The sequence below is a fragment of the Petromyzon marinus genome, chromosome 51 (assembly GCF_048934315.1).
Source record: "Petromyzon marinus isolate PM22_M1 ecotype Great Lakes invasive population chromosome 51, UKy_Petmar_22M1.pri1.0, whole genome shotgun sequence".
In the NCBI taxonomy this organism is placed as follows: Eukaryota; Metazoa; Chordata; class Hyperoartia; order Petromyzontiformes; family Petromyzontidae; genus Petromyzon; species Petromyzon marinus.
Genome location: NC_133717.1, coordinates 10,005,089 through 10,031,506, shown reverse-complemented (window position 1 = coordinate 10,031,506; position 26,418 = coordinate 10,005,089). Strand labels below are relative to the sequence as shown.

At 48.3% G+C, this 26,418-nt stretch overlaps 1 protein-coding gene across 8 annotated transcripts in view; it reads right to left on the bottom strand.

Annotated features, from left to right (window-relative positions):
* LOC116953433 (dystrophin-like) overlaps window positions 1-26,418 on the bottom strand; it is a 373,535-nt gene that overhangs the window by 222,319 nt on the left and 124,798 nt on the right. For all 8 annotated transcript variants that reach the window (XM_032973644.2, XM_076074969.1, XM_076074971.1 and 5 more), the window contains 12 exons: window positions 21,103-21,252; window positions 18,726-18,959; window positions 17,937-18,112; window positions 16,455-16,599; window positions 15,737-15,912; window positions 13,342-13,495; window positions 10,057-10,236; window positions 9,104-9,277; window positions 5,015-5,116; window positions 3,992-4,091; window positions 1,564-1,796; window positions 625-724 (listed from right to left, as the gene is read on the bottom strand). In XM_032973644.2, coding sequence (XP_032829535.2) covers window positions 625-724; window positions 1,564-1,796; window positions 3,992-4,091; window positions 5,015-5,116; window positions 9,104-9,277; window positions 10,057-10,236; window positions 13,342-13,495; window positions 15,737-15,912; window positions 16,455-16,599; window positions 17,937-18,112; window positions 18,726-18,959; window positions 21,103-21,252 — 1,924 coding nt within the window. The remainder of the gene's footprint in view (window positions 1-624; window positions 725-1,563; window positions 1,797-3,991; window positions 4,092-5,014; window positions 5,117-9,103; window positions 9,278-10,056; window positions 10,237-13,341; window positions 13,496-15,736; window positions 15,913-16,454; window positions 16,600-17,936; window positions 18,113-18,725; window positions 18,960-21,102; window positions 21,253-26,418) is intronic.

Here is a 26,418-nt window from a genome sequence, read left to right as displayed (position 1 = left end):
AACGGTTGCTGCGTCGGGGTGTGGAAAACGGGAGCCAAAAACGTTTTTTGAGAACAAAAGAAGACTGGCACCTTCCCTGGCATTAAACACAATTCACGTTTCGATTTAACGCTGCGTTAATTGAAGCTCTGTCGTCCCGAAAGTTTTGTTCTTTCACCTGAAGAAGGCTACTTGTGTTGTGGCCGAAACGTCGTGAGAATTTTATTGTCTTATTTTATTTTTTCATTTTATTCTCATTCTACGTGACTTTACCGAAAGAACCAAAGAAGAAAAAATTCACATTTAACTTTAAGTCACCAAGCGACTTCCAGAAAACAAATGGCGTCCGCGCGAAAATGCCCATCATTCTCTGACCGAACAAACGTAGTCAACACTTACGCCATCTGCACAGAAAATCGCAACGGCAATGTTTTCACCGCGCAACACCACGCCTATCCAATTTATGTGACGGCAAAAAGGTGAACGGGGGAGGTAGGTGTTACTGAGATAAAAAAAAAATCACAAGCAGACGCACGGCTCCCTTGAAAGTTATCTCTCTTAATGCCCCGCAGTAAAAAATATGCGCGGATAAACAGAAGAGGCAGCGACCGTGAGGTTAACGCCAGGAAACAATTTGATACAAACCGTTGGAGCGGAGACGTGATGGCCCACCACGGATTTTCTCAACTGATGTCATGACCTCATAAAACTGCGGCCGTTTGAGGTTCAGATCACGCATAACAGCCTGCCGGGAAGCACGCACACACGCACAAATATACACGGTGATGGAAGTCAAACATCAAAACACCCAAGTTTTATTTACTGAGATATTATTTTTTTATTCTACAAATGCCCGAATTTGCATACATATGAAATGTAGCAAGTAGACCATACGTATTTGATTTTGGCTCCACGCCAATGCAAATGTTATACCACAGAAACATTTCGAGACTGAGATGAGAAGAAAGTCTTTACACTGCGCTAACATTTAGCTTGCGCAGTGTAACTATACATTGACTCGCCGATCTATAAAATCGACTCCCAAGCTCACAATACACGCATTAAGTCGAGTGTCTAATAATCGATGTTCTTCGATTAAGGTTACGCTTCATGTCATGGGTTTCACGCATCAACCCGCAGCCAGTTTGGTGGCCACTGCATTCAGCAAAAATATTCAACTGGATGACGACACTAAACTGCGATGACACTTAATCGAATTTCCCCGGGGAGGTTGAACCGTCATACTCCTGATGTCACTTACACTGGTGTGCCCGCTGTAGTTGCATATTTAGTGTTGCTTTCATCGAAGGCCAGGGCAGGGCAGCAAAATTAACTGTTGCACCATGATATGTTTCCCACGTTTATGCTCCCTGCTTTAACCAAGTCACACTTAGAGTGGTAAAGTACGGTGATAGATTTCCCATGACCCGTGCGGCATTTTGATAAAAGGGCTGTAAGCATGTTTTAATTGACAAGTGAATGACGATATTGAGTGCTTTCTGGTATGCATATGTATCCTTTATGAATCTTCATGTATTGGGCACAAGCCAATGTAATGAATGTGTACATTTGATGTTATTTTACCTTTAGCTTTTTAATCTCCCTGTTTATGTCATCGACGTCACCAAAGGTCACGGGTTGTGGTGTCAATCTTTTCTCAAGCTCAGCCAACCAATCGGAGAGCCCTGCAACGCGCGCTTGGAATTCTGGGAAGGCATCGTCCTTGCATGTTGCAAGATGGTGGTGCTGCTCAACGACTGGACCGCTTTTCATAGACACTGGCGTCGCAAAAACCCTCGCGACGTCCATCGAAGGCCCTTAAAACACAAGACGATTGTAATATTAAACGTAACACCCTCTGACATCGTTCCTAAACGTGGTCCACTCGCAAAACAATGGAACAACTGGAAAATGCACAAAGACGCATGGAGAGACGCACACTTGGAATAAGAGAGAAACGTACAGTGGAACACGTGAATAGTTCACTGTGAAGAAAAGTAAGTGGGTTTGAGCAGGGCCTGAAATGGAATGTGTCCGAAAGAACATTTATATATATGTAAACTACTTGGCACATACTAACACAACAGGCCTTGATCCAGCCATGGACTGATGATCAAATATTCTATTCTATGGTTCTTTCAGTAAAGTCACATAGATAGAAAAAAGAATTATAATTAAAAAAGTGATTAAAAATATCACGTTTCAATCGCAACACAAGCGGTCGTCATCAGGAACAGGGAGGTTAGCCTCTGAGGGCAAGCTGTTTATAAAGGTTTAGAGATGGGCGGGGCAGATAATGTTAATGTAGGAGAGGTCTCTGACACCGGCAGGAGGTCTACACCAATCAAACCATTGCACCTCGCTCCACACACCAACACTGCTGACGGTGGAGGTTGACAAGAAAACACGAATCAAGTCATGACCCAAAGTGGTTGATGACTTCTTTCCAATGATGGCTGAGCTTATAACCATCCACTCAGTTGAAATTGTGTCTGTAAATATGAATGGCTTCATGAACGAATCTTTGTTGATAGCCAGTAGGCTTGCAAAGTACCATCATCTTAGAGAAATCAATTTCGTGTGAGCCAGCCACATTAAAATAATGATCAGCCACGGCCAAAGTATTGGTCCTACCGTGTTTCAAATCTGCCTTATGCTCACGAACACGGTCCGAGACATGTCGCTTAGTTTCCCCAATGTAACTGCTGCCGCAGATACAGCTTAGTTTGTAGACACCGGGATATTGCATGTCAGGAATCTTGTCCTTCCCAGATGGGATCAGATCACGAATTTTATGTATTGTGTTAAATCGGACCTGGATCTTGTGTTTGTTCATGTTTTGGAAATATTTTTGGTTACCCCTGCTATATATGGCAAGGTGGTTTTGATTGGATCCTCATATGGCTCCTTTCTCACAGTTGGGGTGATGGCATTAACCACTTTATTTTTATTTATTATTATTTTTCTATCTACGTGACTATACCGAAAGAACCATAGAATACGAATTCCTCCAGTCACGAAAGTTAAGTCAAAATTTCAACAAATATTAGTTTAATTAAACATCAGTAAGCAACAGATTATATTGAATTAGCATGTTATTATAGTTTCCCGAATTCTAATTGAATAAACATATACGAGTGCAAATTCGCAACGATTACCTCCATATTTGCATATTAGTGAGTGAATGCCACCGAGCATAATGTAGCGTAAAACTCTTTATCAGGAACTTTAATGTGAAAGTAAACAAATGCAGACACACTGCCTTTGAAAGTCAACTTTTGTGTTGAAATATTCAGCGTCTTTGATTATTAAACCGTCACTTTACAAGTAATATCCCACTCAGAACTTGTCATAGTAGCCGAAGCTTATGTTGCCACAGGAAGATAAATTACACTGCGTGCCATTGGGCGAGCAGTGCTCGACTCTACACGCCCCCAAAATAACTTAAGCCTAATCATGATTTAAAAAAAAAAGCCAATTTTCATATTTCTTGAAGACAGTTTATCGTTCAAAGAAGAGGCACTTGAAAGAAGACGAAATGAGGAGGGCGAGAGGGAGGGTCAGATGTGCAGATAAATGGATGGAAGGAAGAACCAAAGGACACACACACACAGTGAGCGAGTAAGGAGACACGGGAGCACGGAAGCGCACACAGCATAATTTTAAATCGCACCACAGACCCTCGCCTGTCTGCAAATTGCATGTTTCAGCGTATATTATTCAACAAATTCGTGATCAAGAAAGGGGGGGGGGGGTAGTAAAAATTCCTGTTGGATAGCAGCCTGCAATTTATTTAGCAGGCTTGTCATTGCACTACTTAGGGCCAAAAATGATGACTTTTCAAGAAACGCAGGTGACTTTTTATTCAAAGCAAAGTGCATATTTATTACTTCCAAAATAGAAATATCCCCACCCATTAAACCGTAACACTTCAAAATGGAAATTGAGTTTTAGAGCTTGAGCTAGTTTATGTTTTTAAGTAATTTATTTGTATGTGATGTGGGCCAGATACCTGCATCAGCAAAGCAAGGCTTCTCTTCATTGGCTATTGGAAGGCCTCGCATCAGCTCATTAAACTGCAACCATTCAGTATGCAAATTCCTCACTGTGACCTGTAAACACAACAACAGTGATATGTCATTTTACGAGCATGATGTAATACCCGCCTCTCAAATAGGTATGCCATGTGTTCCCTTGCACCAGAGACAACACAGGGGCTCGGTAGGCTTTTGCCAAGACAAGATACTCGTATTATTTAAATATATTTATTGTTTAGCTCTCCAATGTGCTTTCGGGTTGTACCGCGAGTTGTTTGAGACCATGTCCGACGTTTCGCCCCACGTGCTGGGGAGCTTCGGTTCCTCAATAATCTCCCAGTTGCTGAAGAGGCTCTCAAATGCATGGAGCGCGAAACGTCGGACATCGTGCCGAACGACACGGTAAACAACCCGCAAATGCAGAGAGCTGTATAACACAACCCCTTAAAAAAAACTGTGTAAAATTGCATGATCATCTGATCATGATGCATAAAAAACCCCCCCATAATATTGATGTTATTTTTTGTCCATTAAAAAAAAAGCTGATGTCTCCACCACAAACAATTATTATTGATCTGGTGAGCACCACCACTTTAAATGATGAAACCACTCTTGATAATTATGATTGCTCAGGGTTGGCACCAGTTTCAGTGGCCAGGCCTGAGCGCTGCCAAGGCAATGCATTGTCCGTTTTGTCAAGATGTGAATATCGCCCGAGAAATTTTAACGATACTCTTAGAATATTAATAATAAAAAGGACACTTCGCATTGCTTCGTAGGACAGCTAATCAGATAATAGCCAAGTAAAATTTTCACAAAATGACTTCACGGCCATGCAATGTCACCTCCCTTGTGAATTGTGGAAAAATGCAGACTTTCAGCAGGCCACTATCAACCTACTTTACAAAATACCACTGCCATTCACCGAACTGGTGTATATCAACGAGAAGTCACAAGCATTTGTGTTCGATCCTCCCTGTTAGCATTGAACACATCACCTTAAGCTCGTCTGGTAAAACACCTGCACGTTCCATTTCTTCTGCCTCGGCCAACAAAGTGTTCACGGCAGAAAGGTCAAAAGGCACCAAACCATCCTGCTTCTGTGGAGATAAAAACGTTAAAGTTATCACTTCGTACATGTCCCGCATTACAAATCATTGATTCTTATCAATAATTAAAAAAAAACTATACTGGGTACTCTTACTTTCACATACTTTCATATCTTATGTTATTTCTTAGAACGTTTTCCTCATCAGCATTTCAGCGCTTTGAAAAAGGCCAAGCACATGGGACATATACCATGGAAAGAAATTATACCCTCCTTTTCCCCCCATAGTTTATTCCGATTGTATTATTGGCACGTGCCTTGATATTTTTTTTATTCCATGTTCAGATGCGACCTGGCCACAAATGTTAGCTGAATGGAGTGGCTTATTGCGTGGAAATTTGGAACAGCCAAATTATACTCGAAACGCACATTTTATAACTGTTGAGGGAAAACCGGAGGACCCGGAAAAAAACCTACACGACCACGGGGAGAACATGCAAAGTCAAAATATACCGGGCGAGGGAGATAACGTCTCACACCATGGTGATTATGGGACCTCTCCAAAATATTTCTTTCGAGTGGCCTTTTTATCGCCATTACACAGTACAGGGTGGACTCCCCCACAGGCTGCACTGTGATATTGTTTGTAAACCCAAATCGGTGTTTGGAATTCCCAGATGTGGAATTGAGCCAAATTAAGTGTAAACCCAAATTTTACCGTTCTAACTTTTTTGGTCCCTCTCCTTTTGATAAACGGGAGCCAAAAACATGGCAGGGTTGAGAAGCAAAGCAGACTGCAGCCTTCCTTGGCATGAACAAAACTTAACTTAAAGAACGCACTTTAAATTACTGCACGACTTGTAGAAACGCGCGTTCAGCGTTCTACGCGAAAATGCCGATAATCCCTCATCAAGCAGACACGGCCTACATGTACGCCATCCACACGGCAAATTGTATTTAATGTGATCGTTTCTTGTGCACTCCTTTCGCGACTTGGAGAGAGACCAACAACCCCTGAGAGAACCTGGATTTTATCACGCGCGGCAAGCAATCCAGATATTCAAAGCCAGGGTTAAATGACCGTTCTTCGCCACACTGGTGAGTGCAGCTTGGTGAACGCGGTGAGCATAAAGAGGGGGGCCGTAGAAGTACAGTACAACAGCGGAATTTGCTGGAGTGACCGTCTGCTGGTCACCGATCCAAGCACGGAGCTCGAAGCTGGTGATTTGGTCATAGGTAATAAAATATGACGACGATGATAAAATCGCTCTTCCAGCCTTCCCCCATCAGTGCGCGGGCCCCGTAGCCCATTTTTCACCGTGCACCAATTGTCCTCTGGCAAGGGCCGCGTTATAACCTGGCGCCCGCTGGATACCGTGTGCCCCGCGGGTGTTTTATCCACGTAGCCAGGCTCATCCTCCGAAGCGCCATCCGAGAATCCACGGCCAAGCAGCATTGCTGGCTCCGGCGCCGTTCAACGCCGGCGATGATCCCCCCCCCCCCTCACGTTGGCTTTCCAACAGCGCCGGGCGTAATTGTCTGTGCCCTTGTTTTGTTGGGTTACAGCCATGCTCTTTAATTAAAGGTCACTAAACTCGCAAGGCTGCAGGGGCCAGTCTCGTGTGTTTACAGACGAGTACAGTAATTACAATTTATTATTTTCTAACACGTGGGTTTACTTTGGTCGTGGGGGGGGGGGGGCGGTGGCAGAGCAGTTAGCACATGCGTTTTTGAACCTGATCACCAAGGTTTGCTTCCCATCCGCAGCCCGTCCAAGGCTAACATCAGTGGCGAGTGATATCTGAACCAGCACTGGAGCCTGGCTACGTGGATAACAAATCGCACTGTTCAGTGCGGTGAAGTATGGTCAAACAAATTCCATGACTGACACGGCATGCATGGGGAGGCGTCGGTCGAGGAGAGGGGCTTGATTTATGAATGCCTATCATGTTGAAATATTAACATTCGCTGCCCGCCACCTTGTGGATATAGCTTGCGAATGATGAGTTAGCGGTGACGATCGGTTGGCCTTACAAGGGCCCCCTCTCGTGGCTCTCACTGGCACTGCGAGGCGTGGCATCGGATCGCACGGGCCGCGAGCATTGTAACAAAAAAGTGTGACGGTGTTTCCGTCGTGTTGGATAGAGTTCTCTTGGATGAGGGGACCTGCCCATGCTGTGCATGTCATGAGCACTATTTCACCGCACTTCACCACGCCGCTCAGTTTGGGTCGGTCAAGGCGCTGAGAATATAGATGGGTGAGCGTCGATCGTAAATATTGCGGATTTACCTCTCCAACACGCCTGTGTGCTGTCCTCGTAGCAAATTAGAATGTTCTGTTTTCGTGACTAACCTTACTAATTGGCTGTATTATGGATGATATCGGTCGCAAAAGCCAAACCGAGCGTAGATGTGTGGAATCAAAGTGCGATAAATAATGGAATTTGCAGCACCGCCCCTCTGTTAACCATGTACGTGTTTGGCTTTTGGGTAAATAAATGACAAAGAGCCAAGGGTCTGTTTCATCACATAAACATAAAATTACAATTTAGTCCATTGGCCTATTTGGCCCTCGTCAGCACAAAATGCGCGCAAGAGCCGGGGGGGGGGGGGTTGGGGGGGGGGGCGAGTGATACCAATGCTTGCAACAGGAATATAGAGGAGCCACCATCGGGCCCATCAATTACAATTTCTCATGTTCGTGGTACACACATCAACTTGGTGTACGTGAGGATATTATTTTTTTGATTAATACAAATTGCATGCGTAGTTGGAGTTAATCAATCGCGTGTGTAGTGGGCAAAGTGACGGGTAGTAAGCAGCAACTGGGCAGCTAACGACAATGGCCATCCGCGGTCTATTTTCAGCAGCGCTCAGCTGCGGCGTTTTCAAATGTCAAACAGTGCGAGGTCTGCGCAGCTTGAATTTTAAGTGCTACTCTCGCACTTTTACTCATAACGACATTGCCAATGCCATCAAGAAGTGCTGTTTTTAATTCACGGAGCACGGACTTGGGTTTTCCTCTGCCACAAAAAGCTAGATTGAACGCTACAATCACATTTTTACACAGGCCCCACTTATGAAATATTTAGCCCAAAAGGGAAATAAAGTTTATTTCAGGAATAAAATACTATATCTTAAAGGAGGGAGGGGCTCTGTGGGTGCAGTGGTTCGCACACCACACTACGAGCCTGGTGTCCAACTGCGGGTGCAATTTCTGTTGCCCAATCTTACCACCTCCCTGGCATGACCCAGATTTGTTTTTTTAGGTTAGGCCACGCGGTTGGAGGCAGTTTTATGCCAAAATTCTTGTCATTGACACTCCAACCACCCCACAACATTGTTACATTTGCAAATATATTATTTATACATGGCTGATGGATGAAATTCTGACTGATAAAGCTCTCTCCTCCACCCCCCACCCCCCACCCCGTATGCGAGGGGGCAACGCTCCATCTCGTACGGAAGGGACAGATAATATCAGTCCACACTTTGCTGTCATACTTTCTGCTGACGAGCCAGGATATTGCGCTGCGATGCCCACGGGAATTTGAGTCTCTCAACATGTTGTCATTAATCCGATAGACCAACCCCTGCTGCTTCTACAGCGCCGGATTACAGCACAACACATTTTCAAAACATGCAGATATTTCGCTCATCCGGTGCACCGTTCAATTGAGAGCATTTATGCTGGTGACTTTAACCCTTTCCCCATGCCGAAACAGCAAGTTACAGGTTGGATGTCCCGTTCACTGCCGAATCTCAGAACGAGCAAGTGGTTCAGCGTTAATTTCAGAGGCATAGCACCCGCTGATTTTAAAGACATTGCATTCACCGCATAGAACTGTAGCGACACGACCACACTCTACGATAGCTGGCGCCAAACCGTGCCACGCGCCTTCCCCGCGCGCCTTTTTACTTCCGATTCCATCCCGATGACGCGCGTGTGCGTGTCAACATCGTCGCGACGGAATCGTACGTCGTCGAAATGGCAAAGGGTTAGCCCTTGCGAGAATCCTTCCACCGCGCGCGCGCGCACCTGCACGCCGGATCCCGGCGGTGGCGGTGGTGGAGCCTCGTCGCGGGACGCCCACAGCCGCGTCCGGGCGGCGGCGAGCGCCGGCAGCAGCTTCCCCGAGCGTTCGTCGAGGCGCGACATCGAGTGGAGCAGCCCCTCCACCTCACGCCAGCGAGCCGGCAACTCGTGCGACACCTGGTGGAGGGGTGGGGTGGGGTGGAGGGAGGAGGTGCCCGCAAGCGACCAGTTATCAGAATCTTTATTTGGGACTGGAGAAGGTCTCCGACGAGCTGTGATGCTACTTTTCACAGGTGTCCCGGTCGGGTGGGTCAGAAAGTTATAGGAGTGTAAAGTATAAACACAAACACTCGTCCGGGACCCCGTTGAATGTAACGTTTAAGAACAACACCCCGCGGTTCAGGTGGAGTGCCATTGCCAATAACATCTGATAACCCAACAGCATTTGTTTAACCAGCCCGATTCTGCTGATGTACGCATGCTGAATTCATTTCCAACCGTCCTGATCGGAGGTGTGGGTGAACAACTACAAACGAAACACACAAAGCAGTTCTAAAGAAATTATGAGACCAAGGTCGAAACCGGTGCAGAATATTCTTGCCGAACAATGTTCGTCTGGAAAGCCAATAGAACTAGTAAATTTTATTTTTTTTACGTGGAAACACAGCACGGAGATCTGTTTCTATTTGTTCCTACTCACATGACCACACGTGACAGTGCGTCCCTTTCATCGATTCAAAATCGATTTCTGGGCCCAAGATAGATTGAAACAAACCGCGCGCGCGAAATCCGCATTTGTGATTCACGGGATCGCTGCGCTACCGTTATCTTTGGGCTCACGGTGCGGTGGGCATCGACGGGGCCCTTCGGCCAAGACGACGTCTATGACTTTGAGCGAGCGAAGGCGGGTGGTGGTGGTGGTGGTGGGGGGGGCGGTGAAGGGCTTCCCTCCCTACCTTGTCCCACAGGTGGAAGAGGCTGGAGAGCTCGTCGTCGGGCATTGCCCAGACGGCCTTGGCGTCTCCCGTCCCAAGCTCCTCCACCTCCTCTTCCTCCTCCGGCGCCGGCTGCTCCTGCGCGCTCTCGCGCAGCCTCTCCAGGCGCTCCCTCCACGCGGGCAGCTCGTCGACGCACACCTGCAACGCACACGCGTCGACATCGCCGGGAGGTGACGGGGCCTCGTTTACTGGGGGTGTTATCGTGGGAAGGTGGGTTGGTGGGGGGGGGGGGGGAGCTTTTGCCGGTGCTGCTCCCGCGCTTTGAAACGCTTTGACTTTGCTAAATGAAGAGACAATCAGTAGTCGTTGGAGACATTTACAGCAAGTGCTGTCTTGCAAAAACTCATCTCTTTAAATTGGCCTTCACTCACCCCACCCCCCCTCCCTCCCGCTTAGTTCTGGCCGTTGACCCCGCAGGTTTTGGTTATTTCCGGCTTTTCATATGTGAAATGCGCCTTGCAAATGTAAATGATTATTATGAATAATAATTGTATTTTTTTATTATAAAGTGCCCTACATGCCCGGGGCATCTCGCAGCACTTCACACACATCTCATTTCTACACGTGTGTATGGACAGCTGCCACTGGGGGTGCTCCTGTTGCGGCACGAGGCAGACTGGACATCATGGCCTGCATATGTGGGAATTGGTATTGCCAGTAAAGGGGGAGGGGGAAGAGGGCAATAATTGCTCCGTGTAACCCCATTTGGGTAATCTTTAAATCGGGCACATTTGGACCATGCGGCTCGCTCAAGGCCCAGTCTGTTCAAATGACGTCGCCGGATCTTCAACGTCCACCGCAAGCGAAGCGGCCGGCGCGTACGTTTAAGGCCGACTCACGTCCGCGGCCGTTGGCACTGCGGCCTGCCGATAGAGAACCGCGAAATGCATCGACATCGCCGTATTGTGCGTGTGCCCAATGCGTGCACACAAAAAAAAAACATTGTCGTCGTGAAATTTCATCGAGCGGAAAATACAAAGTCCCCCGCTTACTTTAAGCACCTGACGAGATCACGGATGAGGCCAGAATCCAAATAATCACTCATTTTCATGTCGTAACCCCCGTGTCCCCTTGGCCTCCAGGTCAAAGGCCGGCGAAGCGCAGCCACCGCAGCAGCACACAAGAAGCGACGACCATCATCGGTCTCTAATAAACGGTGCCGGGCTAGGTGCACTGCCAGCGTCCTCAAGTGCAAAAACACCGCTCGGGCATTAGCGCACGTGCACCATGGACGCGCGAGCACGCCCGTGCAAGCGTGGAAAAAAATAATTGCGGCGGAAATGTTGGCTTTTTTCATATATATTGTTTTAATATTATTTTTTTTATCTACAGTGAAACCTTGGATTGCGAGTAACTTGGCCGGCGAGTGTTTTGCAAGACGAGCACATTTTTAAATAAATAATAATTTGATAAACGAGCAATGTCTTGCAATACGAGCAGTACGTGCAGTATACGCTTTGTCTGCCGAGCGTCACGTGATCACAACTGAGCCAATGGTTCGTTTCTCTGTCTCTCTCTCGCTGCGGGATTGTGGGTAATCGTCTCCCATGCTCAGTCTCAGTCGGCGTGCCTCACTCGTATAGTCAACATCCGTGCGAGCATATACTGTTTACTATAGTGTTGTGACCACGTGTATACTGTTTACTACAGTACTATAGTGTTGTGACCACGTGTACACTGTTTACTACAGTACTATAGTGTTGTGACCACGTGTATACTGTTTACTACAGTACTATAGTATTGTGACCACGTGTATACTGTTTACTATAGTACTATAGTGTTGTGACCACGTGTATACTGTTTACTACAGTACTATAGTGTTGTGACCACGTGTATACTGTTAACTACAGTATTGTATAGTGTTGTGACCACGTGTATACTGTTTACTATAGTGTTGTGACCACGTGTATATTGTTTACTACAGTACTATAGTGTTGTGACCACGTGTATACTGTTTACTACAGTACTATAGTGTTGTGACCACGTGTATAATGTTAACTACAGTATTGTATAGTGTTGTGACCACGTGTATACTGTTTACTATAGTGTTGTGACCACGTGTATACTGTTTACTACAGTACTATAGTGTTGTGACCACATGTGTGTGCGTAAAGCATTTTTTATTTTGTGTCCAAGTGTAGCGACTGTTCTTTAGTAACTGTACTGCAAGTGAAAGTCGTCCTACACAATAACCCTCCTCTCTCTCGTCTCCCTCACACCAGCCACGATTAAATGTAATTAATAAATTTGATCATTTTATATTAAATTTAAATAATGAAAAAATATAAAAGGTATTTTGTATTAATCATTTTTATATGAATACAGTATTTTTGGGTTGTGGAACGAATCATCTGCGTTTCCATTATTTCTTACGGGTATATGAGTGCTTTGGATTACGAGCACGTTTCCGGAACGAATTATGCTCGCAATCCAAGGTTTCACTGTATATACAGGCAGCAAATCGTCAAGTCTCACGCCGAAATGTTGTGCCCTGAAGAATGCCTCAGGGGTTCAACTAGGCAAGTGCCAGCAGAGTATTGGCTTGCTTTAGCCAATTAGCGCTGGTCCCTGCCATTACCGCAAGGGCCAAAACTAAAAACTTGCTGACCACGAAGTAGAAAAACATGGATAGAAATGTATTCGTGAAAGCTGCCCTGCGTTTGTATCCTCCTACCACTTGGAACATTAGGTTTAACATGAAAAGCCACTGTGTGCCCGTGTGAATTATTAACACGGTGCGGTGTTTTCATTCACCGCCGAATCTCGGAACACGCAAGCAGTTCAGCGTAAATTTTGTTTAGGAGAGGCGTAGCGCCCGCTGCTTTTGAAAGACATTGCTACTCACCGCAGAAAACCGTAGAGACACGACCGCACTCCACGATAGCTGGTGCCAAATTGTACCACAAGCCCTCCCCGCATGGCCTTTTACTTGTAGCAGTCTCGACAGTCAGAGCACGACGGACTGTGTGCAACTGTCGAAGCCGTTAGAAGAGAGTTCGTGTGGGTTTTGCTCTTCCTCCACTGACAGAGCACCGACTAGAAACCAGTAACAACCTTACTTGCAGGGCTCAAATTAAGCCGGGTCTGTGCGGTCCATATCAACACAGAACATAGACACAACCCAACACACCACATCCAGTATACCTATCGTAATGGCTTCCGGGCCTATGAGCCTCGTGCCTACTTTAGGTCTAACAGCGACCTGGCAAACATGAATCTAGAACGTAAACCCCCTTTGCTTACTTGTATCTGGTCCAGACACTCCTGGAGGCCCCTGATGTTGCCAGGCAGTTGCTGGGGCATTGATCGCCTCTCGGCCTCGACAAGTGAGAGCCGCAGGTCACACAGCTCCTCCTGAAGAAGGGACGGCGGACACCACTCCTCCTCCTCCTCCAGCCTCCAGCGCCAACGTGACATAGCAGAGCACAAGCAACGGACCGCCAGAGAGCTTACTCGAATGTTAAAACGCACCTAACAGTTCGTTACAACGACGACGACAATTTAGTGGATTCGGTATTCGCATCGTTGTGAACCACTCGGGGCCGTCACGAAGGTGCGGCGTTTCACAGGCGGGTGGCGTCTGCCAGGAGAGGGCGATGTTGCCGGGCGTGTAATCCCAGGCGAGTTATTTGCGCCGAGATTTTTCAAATTTGGCAAATTCGGGCCTTGTCGCCGGCACGACAATGGGCCTCTAGTCCTTTTTCGAATGATAAATCGCGGGACCTCTAGCGTTCAGCGTGAAGCAGATGGTGTGTTGTAGCAGTAGTCATAGCAGCAGTAGCACTTTACTGTTAACACCCACAGCGTTAACCAGGGCGGCCGCTGGGTTTGAACCGCACAGCATCCGGCAACGAGCGGCCAAACGGTCTCCTGCTCGGGCCGTGTCAATGCCCCTGCGAGCGCAACGCATGATGACGGGCACCACCGCCAGAGCCTGGACACCTCGTGTGCTTGACGTCTCTACATGGCAGGAGAGCGTCGTCTGGCCTATGGGTTTGTAACCTTTCAAAGAAGGGCAGCAATTTTTTGTTGTCTTTGCCCAAAATAGTTTGAGAGCCGCATCACACGCAGAGCTCCTTGTACATATACGCAAACACACAGCAGGTATACACAGCAGTTGACAAAACACACTCTGACTTAAATAACAAAATAGATGATGGAATAAACCGCGTCTATTTAAATTTCGTTTTAAAGCTTTCGTGACTGCAGGGATTCATATTCTTGGTTCTTTCGGTAAAGTTACGTAGAAGGGAAACAATAAAATAATAAAAATATAAAACAATAAAATTCTCACGACGTTTCGACTGCAACACAAGCTATCATCATCAGGTGTGAAAACCACAGCAAGAAAATAAAAAAGTGGCGGTTATTTTTAACATTAGCACCACGGAGAGCGATTTGACAGTTTGTTCAGATGGACGAATCCATCTGTTATCGGAAAAGAGGGGGGAGACGAAAATAATGGATGCGGTCTGAAAGCCACCGTAAACGTGAACAAGACCCGAAATAGTTTATCAAATCCTTCCAATGATTGCTAAGCCAGAATCCATCTTCTCGGTTGAAATTGTCTCTGTGTTTGTATATGTGGATAGGCTCATGAACGATCTCATGGTAGCCAGATGACTTGCAAATAACCTCTGTCTTGGAGAAGTCAATGTCATGTGAGCCTACTGAATTATAAGTGATCTGCCACGGCCGAGGTGTTGGTTCTACCGTGTTTTAGGTCTGCTTTGTGTTTGCGAATGCAAGCCATGTGGCTACCATGAGAGATTCGTTCATGAGGCTTATCCACATATATAAACACAGAGACAATTTCAACCGAGAAGATGGATTCTGGATTAGAAATCATTGGAAGGATTTGATAAACCATTTCTAGTCTTAATTGATTGTTTACGCTTACGGTGGCTTTAAGACCGCATCCATTATTTTTCGTCTCCCCCCTCCTCTTTTCCGAACATAGATGGACTCGTCCATCTGAACAAACTGTCAAATCGCTATCCATGGTGCTAACGTTAAAAATAACCGCCACTTTTTTCAAATTTTCTTGCTGTGGTTTTCACACCGGATGATGATTGCATGTGTTGCAGTCGAAACGTCGTGAGAATTTTATTGTTTTATATGTTTATTATTTTATTGTTTCCCTTCTACGTGACTTTACCAAAAGAACCAAGAATACGCGTCTATTTATTTTTTGTCTCCTTTTGTTATTTCTATAACAATACAGTTTGTTCATTTTGTTGTCACCAAGACATTCTGTAGTCACCGATTCCCTGTCATATTTAATACATTGCCTATTATTTTTGCGTCATTACATTTAAGACAAAAAAAATGGCTGCCCACAAGGGGGCCCCAGCCCAAAGAGCCACAAACAGGAAGCCGCCAAAGAGCCACAATGAGGAAGCTGCCCAAGAGCCACAAAGAGGAAGCCGCCCAAGAGCCACAAAGAGAAAGCCGCCCAAGAGCCACAAAGAGGAAGCCGCCAAAGAGCCACAAAGGGGAAGCCGCCCAAGAGCCACAAAGAGAAAGCCGCCAAAGAGCCACAAAGAGGAAGCCGCCCAAGAGCCATATGTGTCTCTGGAACCGCAGGTTGCCGGTCCTCTGGTCTAGCCACCCCCTGCGCGAGGAGTGCGGCGGTCACCTCCTCTGCTTGCCGTTGACCGCGTCGCGAAGCGTCTCCCAGCGCCGGGCGAGCGAGGCCATGCGCTCGGCGATGAGCGCCGAGTCGACCGTGGGTGAGTCGCGAGCAATCTCGCCGCCGGCCGACGTCACTGACAGCAGCAGCGTCTCGTGCGCGGTGATGCCCTCCATCAGCTCCTGCGGGGCGGCAACGTGGTGGGTTTGAGACGGCAGGGTATGTACGTGGAACTTCTTTTGCACCGTACGTAGCCGAACAGTGCTAGTTTCAGTGGGTGGCTGAGGTGGTGGGTGAGGTGGGGTGAGTGAATGGGTGAGTAAGTAGGTGTTTGAGTGGCCAAGAGGGTGTTTGAGTGAGTGAGTGGGTAAGTAGGTGAATGAGTGCGCGAGTAGGGTGCGAGTGGGTGGTTGGATGCGTGGGTGGTTGGGTAGCTAGATGGTGAGGTGGGTGGGGTGGGTGGATGAGTGTGTCAGTGGGCAAGTGAATCACGAGTAGCCAACCCCGCGAATGGGAGGTGCGGGGGGAAATGAACGCGCGGGATCGAACGAATGCGTGGGTGCGATTGCTGCTTGGTTTGGCATGCGCACGAACGGACGAAAACAGAGCGCATGGCACAGGTGTCATTTGAAATAACCACATTCACGAGCGAACAAGTGCAAACGCATTTGGAGCTCCATGCGGGGGTGGGTGCACGGTGAGACCAGGAACCGAGACCACTCACCCACAGCTGAGCCTGCTCCGCGGGAGCGTGACCCTCGACCTCCGAGAGCCGCTCGACGAGCGCCTCCGTGTCCGACAGCCACTGGGTCAGCTCCTTCATGTCGCAGTGAAACTGACGCCACTGCTCCACCGCCCGGTCGTAGACCCTGCGGAAGGGACCCCCCCCAAATGGGCAGCTGCTCGAGTCCCTCGTGTCAACGGCACTGCTGTGGGTCGAGGTGCTTCCCCGACGCCTCTATCGTGATTGGCTCTTATTGACCACACTTCACCACGCTGCTCAGTGTGGGCCAGTGAAGGCGGAAGCATAGAAGTGCAGTATGACCCAACGCTTGCTGTGCTGCACTCTGTTGACTGCCACAACCCCACAAGGAAGAGTTCTTCGCAATTCTGGCACATTGCCTGGTGAATCTGGTTGTCATCAACCAGTCAAACGTCGGACGCAACTGTGAATGTTGTGGGTTTACTTGGCATCACACCGATGTGCTGGAGCGAGAGCTAATTGGCACGTTTTGTTCACGAGACAAACCTTACCAATTGGTCGTGTCGGGCGGTGGTGGGTTATCGACACGTTTACATGGTCGCAAAAACCTGTTCCTTCATGGTGGTTCTCCATCGAAGCACTATCCAGGCCCAAACCCGCTTAGCTTCTGAGACCCTGTGAGATCGAGCGCATTTTTGGGTGATGGGGTCATAGGCAGAGGGCACTGCTACCAACCGTTACACAACAATTCACAACCATTTCATTTAGAAATGTGAAGCTTTACAAGTGGCTTAAGTTGCACACTTATTGCGTTCAGACAGCAAACGGAGGGAGGCCTCAGGCCCATGGGCCAAACGCAGCTCACAACTTAATTCCGTACGCCCCACCAATGCGACCCCTTCCAAATGGTCCATGGATTATACGAATCCGTCACTGTGAGCATCGCAGCTGCACTGAAATGGGCACCGGAGGGGAATGTTTTGAAACCGGCAACAACGCTGACACGTGACAAAGGAGCTTTGTAGCTCATCGGACTCCTCCTCCTGCAGTCTAAATAAAAATTCTGATTCTGAACACGGTTTTGAATTTTTGCGCTGTGCTCAGGCCGCTCTGACACTCCAGAGGGCCTCATTAACGCCCGGTCGACAAGCGTGTTGTCATTTTTTCACGCGATTGCATATCACTAAAGTGTGTGTGCATGCGTGTGTGCATGTGTGTGTTAAAGTGTGATTGCCTGCCAAAAAGGTATTTGAACTTCCTATTCATCCCTCAGGCGAGATAATTATTTTTTACTCCCCCTGGCTTTGGCCGTCATGCGCCACGACTCAAAGAACCCACAAACATATCGCAGTCTCCGGCAACGAAAGTGGCCGCTGCTTAATGTAAAAGCGACACCATTTGTTCACGGCTGGAGCCAGGCAGGACAGGAGCAAGAGTCTGGTATGACGGGCCGCATCCAAGAGAGAGGGGGTGGGGGGGAAGGGGGCCGGGGCCCCCACTCACATCTTGCGGTCTCCGAAGGCGGTGGCCGCGCGGGTCAGCTCACGGTGCAGGCGAAGCAGCGCGCCGTCGATCAGAACGGCGTCATCCGGGGAGGCCGCCGAGGCGACCGCCGCGGCCTTGCGAGCACCCACGCCGCTCACGTCCTCCCTGAGCCCCTGCAGTGTCGCCTGCACGCACTGTTACGGGGGCAAAGGGCCACCAGCGTAGTCCATTTACGCGCTGCTGGGGCAAGTGCCGTTAGCGAGAACCTATTGAAGTTAGAGCGGCCATCCAGGGGGTGGGATGTGGCCACAGCACCACACCTGGCTGTTGTCATCTCCTCGGCTTCGAAACACACCAGGTACTCATTTAAGGCCCAAAAAGTGGTTCAGATAGTCACTCGCAAAACGATGTTAGTCGTGGCTGGGAACAGAACTCGCGGCCGCCTGGTTCGTAGCGTGGCGTGCGAACCGTTGTGCCACAACGCGTTGCACACAGACACACACACACACACACAAATACAAGCATCACCCAAGTTCAACATGACAGACTATGGAGGCAAGTGCTGTTAGCAAGGCCCTCTTAAGGTCGGAACGGCCAAAGCAGCAATGTCAATATTGTCCCCAATTTAGAACAAAATGGAACAACCGAAATCGTACAGGTGAAGTCTAGGGCTTATTGAACTCATCGATTCATCTGTAGATTATTAGTTAAATTAACTAGATTTACTGAAAAGTAGCAAGCGAGTGGTTCAGTGGAGGTGGGGGGGGGGGGCAGGGGGTTTTGGCGATCCACACTCTCGAGCCGTACATTGAGGCAGTCCTCCTGCCGCGAGAAGTCCTCGTAGTGCCCAGAGAGCAGCTCCGGTGAGCGCAGGCACTCCTCCGCCTCCGCCACCCTCGCTCTCAGCGCCGTCAGCTCGGCGAGGAAGTCTCCCGGGTTCGCGGCGGGCTGCTGCGCCTCAGCGGGCCGCCCGGCGGCCCCTTCCGGCGCATCTCCCGGCGATACGGCGCCCGTGCCGTCCGGATTCGCGTCGCCCGTCTCCTGCGTTTGCGGGGCCCGGGAATGGGCGAGAGGAGACGAGAGAGCCGTCACAATTCTTGGCGAGGAGACCCGACGGGAGCTCGCCGATCCTTCAGTCAGCATACAGATTTGTATGATGTTGAAGGCGGCTGAATAGTTTATACGGAGTGGTTTTTTTTTTGCCTGTTGGATTTGGGAATCCGGCAGTATTTGTTGAAGATGCCCGACTCTGTTGATGGAGACCAAGGAGGTCAAAAACCAGTCTCGAATATTCCTGCTTAAACAATCGCTGCTGGACAATATTTGTCCGTAGAGCCAATAGGCCGATAGCTTAGACATATTGCATTCATACGTGGAGGACACAGGATGAAGGTCTGTTTGTACATGTTCATAACCAGCAGCTCTGAACGACAGCCACCCAGAGACAAATTTACCCATAAAATTAAAGGTCTCAAACACAGATGGTGTTTTACGATCACAAACATCACCGACTGACGGACAACACGTGGCGGGCGTGCTCATGCTCATCGAGCGACCGGCTCGACGGACAGCGCAAAGGCGCAAGCAAATCAGCCCCGAGCGCAACCCGCTGAGCTTGGGGAGACGCGGGCGTGTGTGGAGTGAGAGGAGCCGCGGAGTGCGGTATTTTTTTTTTGTATCCAAAGCATCGCTTGCCTTTGCGGGGAGCTCAGAGCAGGGAGGCAGCAGAGAGACGGAATGGGAGGATCGCGAGGGGGAGGAGTGGGGGTGCGGTGGGGATGGGGGGTCGGCCCCCTTGATGGAGGCTATGCTGGTCAAACGGTAAGGCCCCCTGTGGGCTCCCGCTATACCCATGCCTTGGGCTTGCAACAGCGCCAGCTGAGGGAGGAGGGGGGGGGGAGTTGTAGACAAATGGAGAGAGAGAGAGAGAGATGGTGATTTAAATGAACAAGCATGTGAAAATGACAGCGACCGTTAACGTTGAAAAAGCGTTGAAACGGAGATGTGATGCGGATAGGGCAGCTATTAGGTTATTATTCCGCAGAGAAGCAGTTTCAGCGAATACGAAAAAAAAAACAGCGGGGGCACGCACAAATATAAAAAAATGTAAGCGATGCGCATTCTAACAGCTATGCAAGTCATTTTCATAATGCATTGCCTCTTGAGATGCGCATGATACTTGATAAGACATCACAGCCACGAGTGCCATTGGGTCTATTTATGGGTTTTTTACATCGCTGCCTCGAAAAATGGACCGAGGAGCAGGCGTCAGCGTTTAATAGGAGACCAATGTCAAAAGCGCACCTGTGCATAAGTTCGTCACGGTAAACACGTGGCAAGCAGCCACGGTTATCACCGGGTCATTCGATCCTGTGGGTTTTTTTTTTACTTTATTCATTCAAATGTAATGTCCGGTAAAATGAACATTCCCAGGCCTTGACCATGGACAGGGCAAATAAATCCTGAAGGAAACAACAGGGCTCCCGAGCTGCGGTTGAATACAACATCGCATTTCTAAACATGTGCACAACTACACAGTTATAAAGTCAAATGTATGAAATGTAAAAAAAATGATCAACAAAAAACATGCGCGTGCTAATTGCTTATTTATGGCAATAACTTTTTCTTCATTGTAAATTAATACGACAAAATGTGCATTTATGTGGCGTCGAAATGTGACCGCACTGTGAAGAAAGGAGGGCATATTCATCGGTGGAGAGAGGCAGTCTTATGCCTTGAGAATCCCGTGTAATCAAGGGTGACTTATAGATTGATTCAAATTCAGGATCCAGTGGTGTTGGCTCACCACCTTGATTTGGGTATTATTCCACTAAGCCACCCAGTTACCTGTTAAATTAATCTGTATGGAATTCCTAACAGCTGTATGAGCAATTACATCTCCAATGAGGGAATCGTATACACAGCACACACGCAAACACTACGTATACACAGCATACAGACATTGAGCATACAGTATACCACACAAACCTTGAATATACAGCATACCACACAGATATTAAACATACAGCATACCACACAAAGACTGAATACACAGCACACCACACAAAGACTGAATACACAGCATGCCACACAAACATTGAATAAACAGAATACCACACAAACATTGAAAAGAGAATGAGCGTGGTGCGAGAGAGAGAGAACAGCTCAAACACATCCGTTCCACCTGATGGTCGACCTTGGCCTTCACAGCACTCAAACTCTTGGCTTCCAACGTTCTCAAGTGTTCGATTCCACCATCGTCATCCTCCCCTGCTGCCGTCCCCAATCCCACGCCCAGGATGGTCGGGGCTTTCTCCGCCGTGTCCACGTCGGGCTGTCGGGCAAAGAGCAAAACGGTGGTCCCCCCCGCGCGCTCTCTCTCTCTCTCTCATTTCTGCGAGACGCTGGTTGCAACCGTCGATGGCATGAGAACGTCGGCGGGCCGATGCGCATGTCACCCTCGATCGACGGAAAAGTAAGAGGCACAAAGTCCCTCTCCCCAGGGGCAGTGTGATTGTGGCCGTGCCACCCAAAAAGTGCGGTCCATATAGTAAAACCATAGAGACACAGACACATACAAATAGACCCATTGAAACACAAAGAGATACGTACGTATGTACGTCACGGGGAGACAGATATATCTCACGATACTAGAATAATAGACTGCACGTAAATGTATCGTCTTGGGCAATGCATCAATGCACAACTGATAAAAAAAGGGATTTTTTTTGGATGTTCCAGAAAGGCTGACCCTATGCAGATAAGCAATAGCCCCAAAACTCATGCACAGCTCATTTGTAACACTCTCCATAATGAGGCCAATTATTCTCTGAGGGCGTATGTGTGGCTTGTGCATGTGTCAGATCTCGAAGACAATTAAGGAGGTGGCATTTTTCCGGTTTTAATAATTAACAGAATTTGCCTTAAAGCATCAATAACAATATCACAGACCCCACCTAATTAGTATGCATGCGTTGATAAGCGAGTCTGAATTTAAATTGAATCTTTACTTTTTATTCAGTACTCCCCATTGTACATCACCGGACAGTTTATTGGAGGAAGAGGGACGACTGGCGATTTTTTTGTTCTGCCGTGGATTTTAGCCGAAGATTGGATCATTCATCACCGCTGCACCAAGCCAAATATCACCGAATGACAGACTGTCACAGCTCGTGACGACAGCGCACCTATACAATCATTGCCTCCAGAGCAATACCTATCAGGGGCGAAGGGGGATCATGGCCTTTCTTGCGGTACCGGCTTAAATGAAAGTTAAGCTAGCTGCCCGTCGAGGTGGCGGCGTCTTTAGCCATTTGGAGCCCGGTACGGATCAACACAGAGGCAGGCACTTGTCTTCACGGGCACAGCCGGCACTGAGGTGGAGGGGGCAGTGTCTGGCCAGTGAATGGTTTCCATGGGTTGTTGGTTAAATCACAAATGCACGGTGACCTTGGCTAACCATCGAACAAAGACGGTCACTGCATCGTGCGCTTTCAGACGCGCTTCTGTGGTCATCTGGAATGCTCTTCCTTCCGATATTTGGAAGCCACTGGAGCTCTATATGCTTGTTTAAAAAGGGAGATTGGAAACGAATTTCTTTAGAAACTGATTTCTGTGTTTCAGTTGTCCTTGTATGTATATATGTATGTTGTACTTCTTTGGCACCGTACATAGCCAACTGCACTAATCGGAGGTGCGAGTTTACCACGGTTGGCTACGTACGGTACCGAAAGAAGTTCAACATCCATACATACCTGATGAGTCTTCGTGGTAATGGATCGGTCTGAGACTGAATGAGGCCGCTTTAGCCGACAGATCTCTATGCAGCGGCGCAAGCCACACTGTGAAATTTGGAGGTGTCAAAAGAGCGGAAGTTCCGGTGGTTATAGGGGTAGATAACGATACGGGATCCACTAAGTTCACCCCAGACTTCATCACAGATAAGAGAGGTTCTCTCCTGTAACTATAACGATTCTAAATCTCACGCAAGCAGTGGCTACCGACTCGGCGCCGAGCCTGCTTTCTCGTGCGCTACTGTGTAATTTAAGGTCCTGCCATTGGCGGAGTCAGCATTTACATCGTGCGGTTGAAGGGAGACAAAAAACAAGGATTCAAAATAACTACCGTGCGTTTTCTCCAAAATTGTGTTGGTGACTCTGGTTGTTGTTGTTGTTGTTAGCCACAACATCCCACTGCGGGGTAATGGCCTCCTCCACTTTCTTCCATCCTTCATTTTCTCCCTTGGCCCGCTCCAGTAGGGGCCTCCGAACACTTAAAATGTATCTCACATTTCTCTCCCACCATCTTCCCCCGCTTTCTTTGCCTTCTCTCGGGCGTTGATTCTGCAGTCAGTCTGACGACTGCCTCACTACCGACTACACAGTTGGCGTCTTTCAGCCATATCTAAAACTATGGGGAATATCGGGACACCCACGACACTCGTAGTGGTTGCAGGTCCTGCTTGGCTTAACCAACGTGCGTTTGTGCGACGGATATAAATTGGGACACTGACGCGCAATGTATTTCTTGACGTGCGCCCACACACACACACACGCGCGTGCGTGCATGCGTGTATGCACGCATGCACGGGCACATTGCCGTGTTAATGCGCTGCCAACGAGCAGAAAATCAGCCCAGGGAGCAAACGCTGACAAGGTGATGGGGGGGGGGATTGGGGTAAATAGCAAATCTGGGCGAAGGGAGTCACGCACAATGATGCTCCTCCGTGCTCTACGCTCCGACGCTGGCTTGCCGACAGCGACGCCACGACGTGCCGGGCTGACACGTGACACAAATTAATGCAAATCCGTGGCAGGCGGGAGACCAGGATACAAATTCAAACACAAATTGGCCTGCCGCGTGCGCGTGTCACCGTGTCACGTCCACGGTGACACGCGCCCTGCCCACACGCGCGCCTCAGCCGAGAGGCGCTATTTGTCTTCTGTACTTCAACGACGCAGCAGGACATGAGATCATTTTCCAGGAAATTAGAAATCCCGTTTTGGTTTCCCCAATTTTGACGCCCGTATTTGTGCCGCGAAAAAAGGCGGTTTTCTTTTGCCTCCAAGGAATTCGCACAAAATCCACAGCGGTTTCGTGAAACACTACACCGCGGATGAAAAAGGAAAAGTTAATTGGATTGGGCAGGGCTCAACGATGAATGGGATTGACGGCTGACAGAAGGGTCTGGCGATGGAATGACAGCCGAGGGAGAGAGAACGCGTCCGAAGGAACGAGGTGATGAGATCAGTTGATGGATTGCTCCTGGCACTGGACCATATACAAGGGCTTCGGATTCTCTTGATTATACCATGGGCGACAGAGAGAAAGAGATTGGCCATGAACTTCGATGCAATCGCAAACGTTGTGCCACGAAGATCCACACCTATTTGCGGGCTCCATTACCACCAGCGTCTGTTTGTGGAAGCGTGTCTCAGGTCAACCCGAAATTACACCGACCGTGAGGTGACACTGAATAACGAGCAGGCGCACAAATATCATTAATCAATTTGCATATTCAATCACACTTGGTAAACAAAAAGAAAATAAACCCCTTATCTCTACTAAGCCGATTCAATAAGACGTGGGTTCTTACAGTTAATGGCATTGCTGCCCCGATGTCACCAGCAACACAACCCCCGACAGACCCGTTCTATGCTGCCTGTGACTCATTCCGCCTGGATGGACTTGATCCCATCAGACCTTGGAAGCTAAGCCGGGCTGGGCCTGGAATAGTCCTTGGTTGACCTGCCATGCACAAGCAGCTGTTATAGGCTGCTGTGGGCCTACGAGGTTGGCAGCGTACGGCAAAGCGGCCAATTGCATTGTTTAACTGGGCATCTTTGCTTCCACATCTATGCTCCCCACAAAGACAAAGATTCACCGTATAGCCTAATCAGATTGTCGCAGCAAGTGCTGCTAGCAAGCACAAATGGAGGCCAAAACCGTACACGAGGAGGTGGGTGGCCAGCACCATGCCCACCTGCCTTTGTCTCCCGAGTGGCGATGTTTACTTACACACCCGCACCAGGTACTCATTTGAGGCCGAGTCGACCTAGGGGAGGCCAAAGACCGGTTCAGATAATCTCTATCATTGGTGTTGGCCATGAGCAGGAATCGAACTTGGATCACCGGGTTCGTAGTGCAGCGCACTAACCACTACACAACCGTTCCCCACTATGCTCCCCACTAACCCGTACTGACCAGCATGGTGAAGTAGCATCAAGTAACGCGCATGACTACCATGGTGAGAGACTGCCTGCTCATTGCAGACTTGAGCTGTGAATTTGCAAGAGCTGATAGTACAGCAGCGCGTTCTTGAATGCATCCGTTGTGAAGTTTTGAGTTTTTCCACCTCATGCATGTATATTTCATCTCCATAATTAATCTTTACACGTGTGCTAAACACCAATTCACGGCCAAACATCCTAAACTCTCACGAAGAATATTCTTGACACACAAGGAGGTTTTTTTTCGGCAAATAAAGGGAATTTATAATAATCATCATGGTTACTGTTGTTGTAAATGGACCATTGCCCAGAACACTACCTGAATAAAAAAAAATCAAGGCAAATTAATAGTGGCAGCTGTCCAGAAATTAATTCATACTGCACTTCCAATCTGCTGCCAACTCAGTCGGCGTTCAAATTCAAAATCTTTATTTATACTGCAGGATTAATCTCATGTGCTCGACAGCTCTTTTCCAATCTTGATTTGAAGCTTTCGCGACTGCAGGAATCCATACTCTTTGGTTCTTTCGGTAAAGTCACGTAGATAGAAAATTAATAGATCGACGTTTCGATCGCAACACAAGTAACCGTCATCAGGTGAAACAAACACAGCAGGAGAACTGCTGACGTAGGAGAAAGAGCTGCTGCAACAAGAGGTTATACAAGCTTTTGGTGGGTCCAACCCAAGGGTAACTGGGCGAAGCTAGAGAAGGAATTTGTACGTAAATGTAAATGTAAGAGATTAGCATGTAAATGTGAGATGACTCCGGCAACCAGGGGTGTGCCAATGAGAATATTAGCATGTCAATGTCAGAGCCGGGCAACTGGAGCAAAAAACCCGCAAGAGCAAGAGATACACATAGAGAGAGAGACACACACAGAGACACGCAAACATAGAGAGACAACCCACAAACAGAGAGAGACATCCACAAAGAGATAGATACACAGAGACACACACAGCGAGACAACCAGAGAGACAACCAGAGAGAGACGCACATAAACAGACACACATAAAGAGACACATAAAGAGAGATACACACACACACAGACACACAGAGAGAGACACACGGAGACACAAAGATCCCCCATATAGCCTTAACATACTTAGGGGCAAGTGCTGTTAGCGAGCACCTATAAAGGCCGGCACGGCACACGAGGGGGTGGGTGGCCAACACCACGCCCGGCCGCCTTTGTCTCCCTAGTGGCGAGGTTACACATTGCACCAGGTACTCATTTGAGGCCGAGTCGACCTAGGGGAGGCCCAGGGCCGG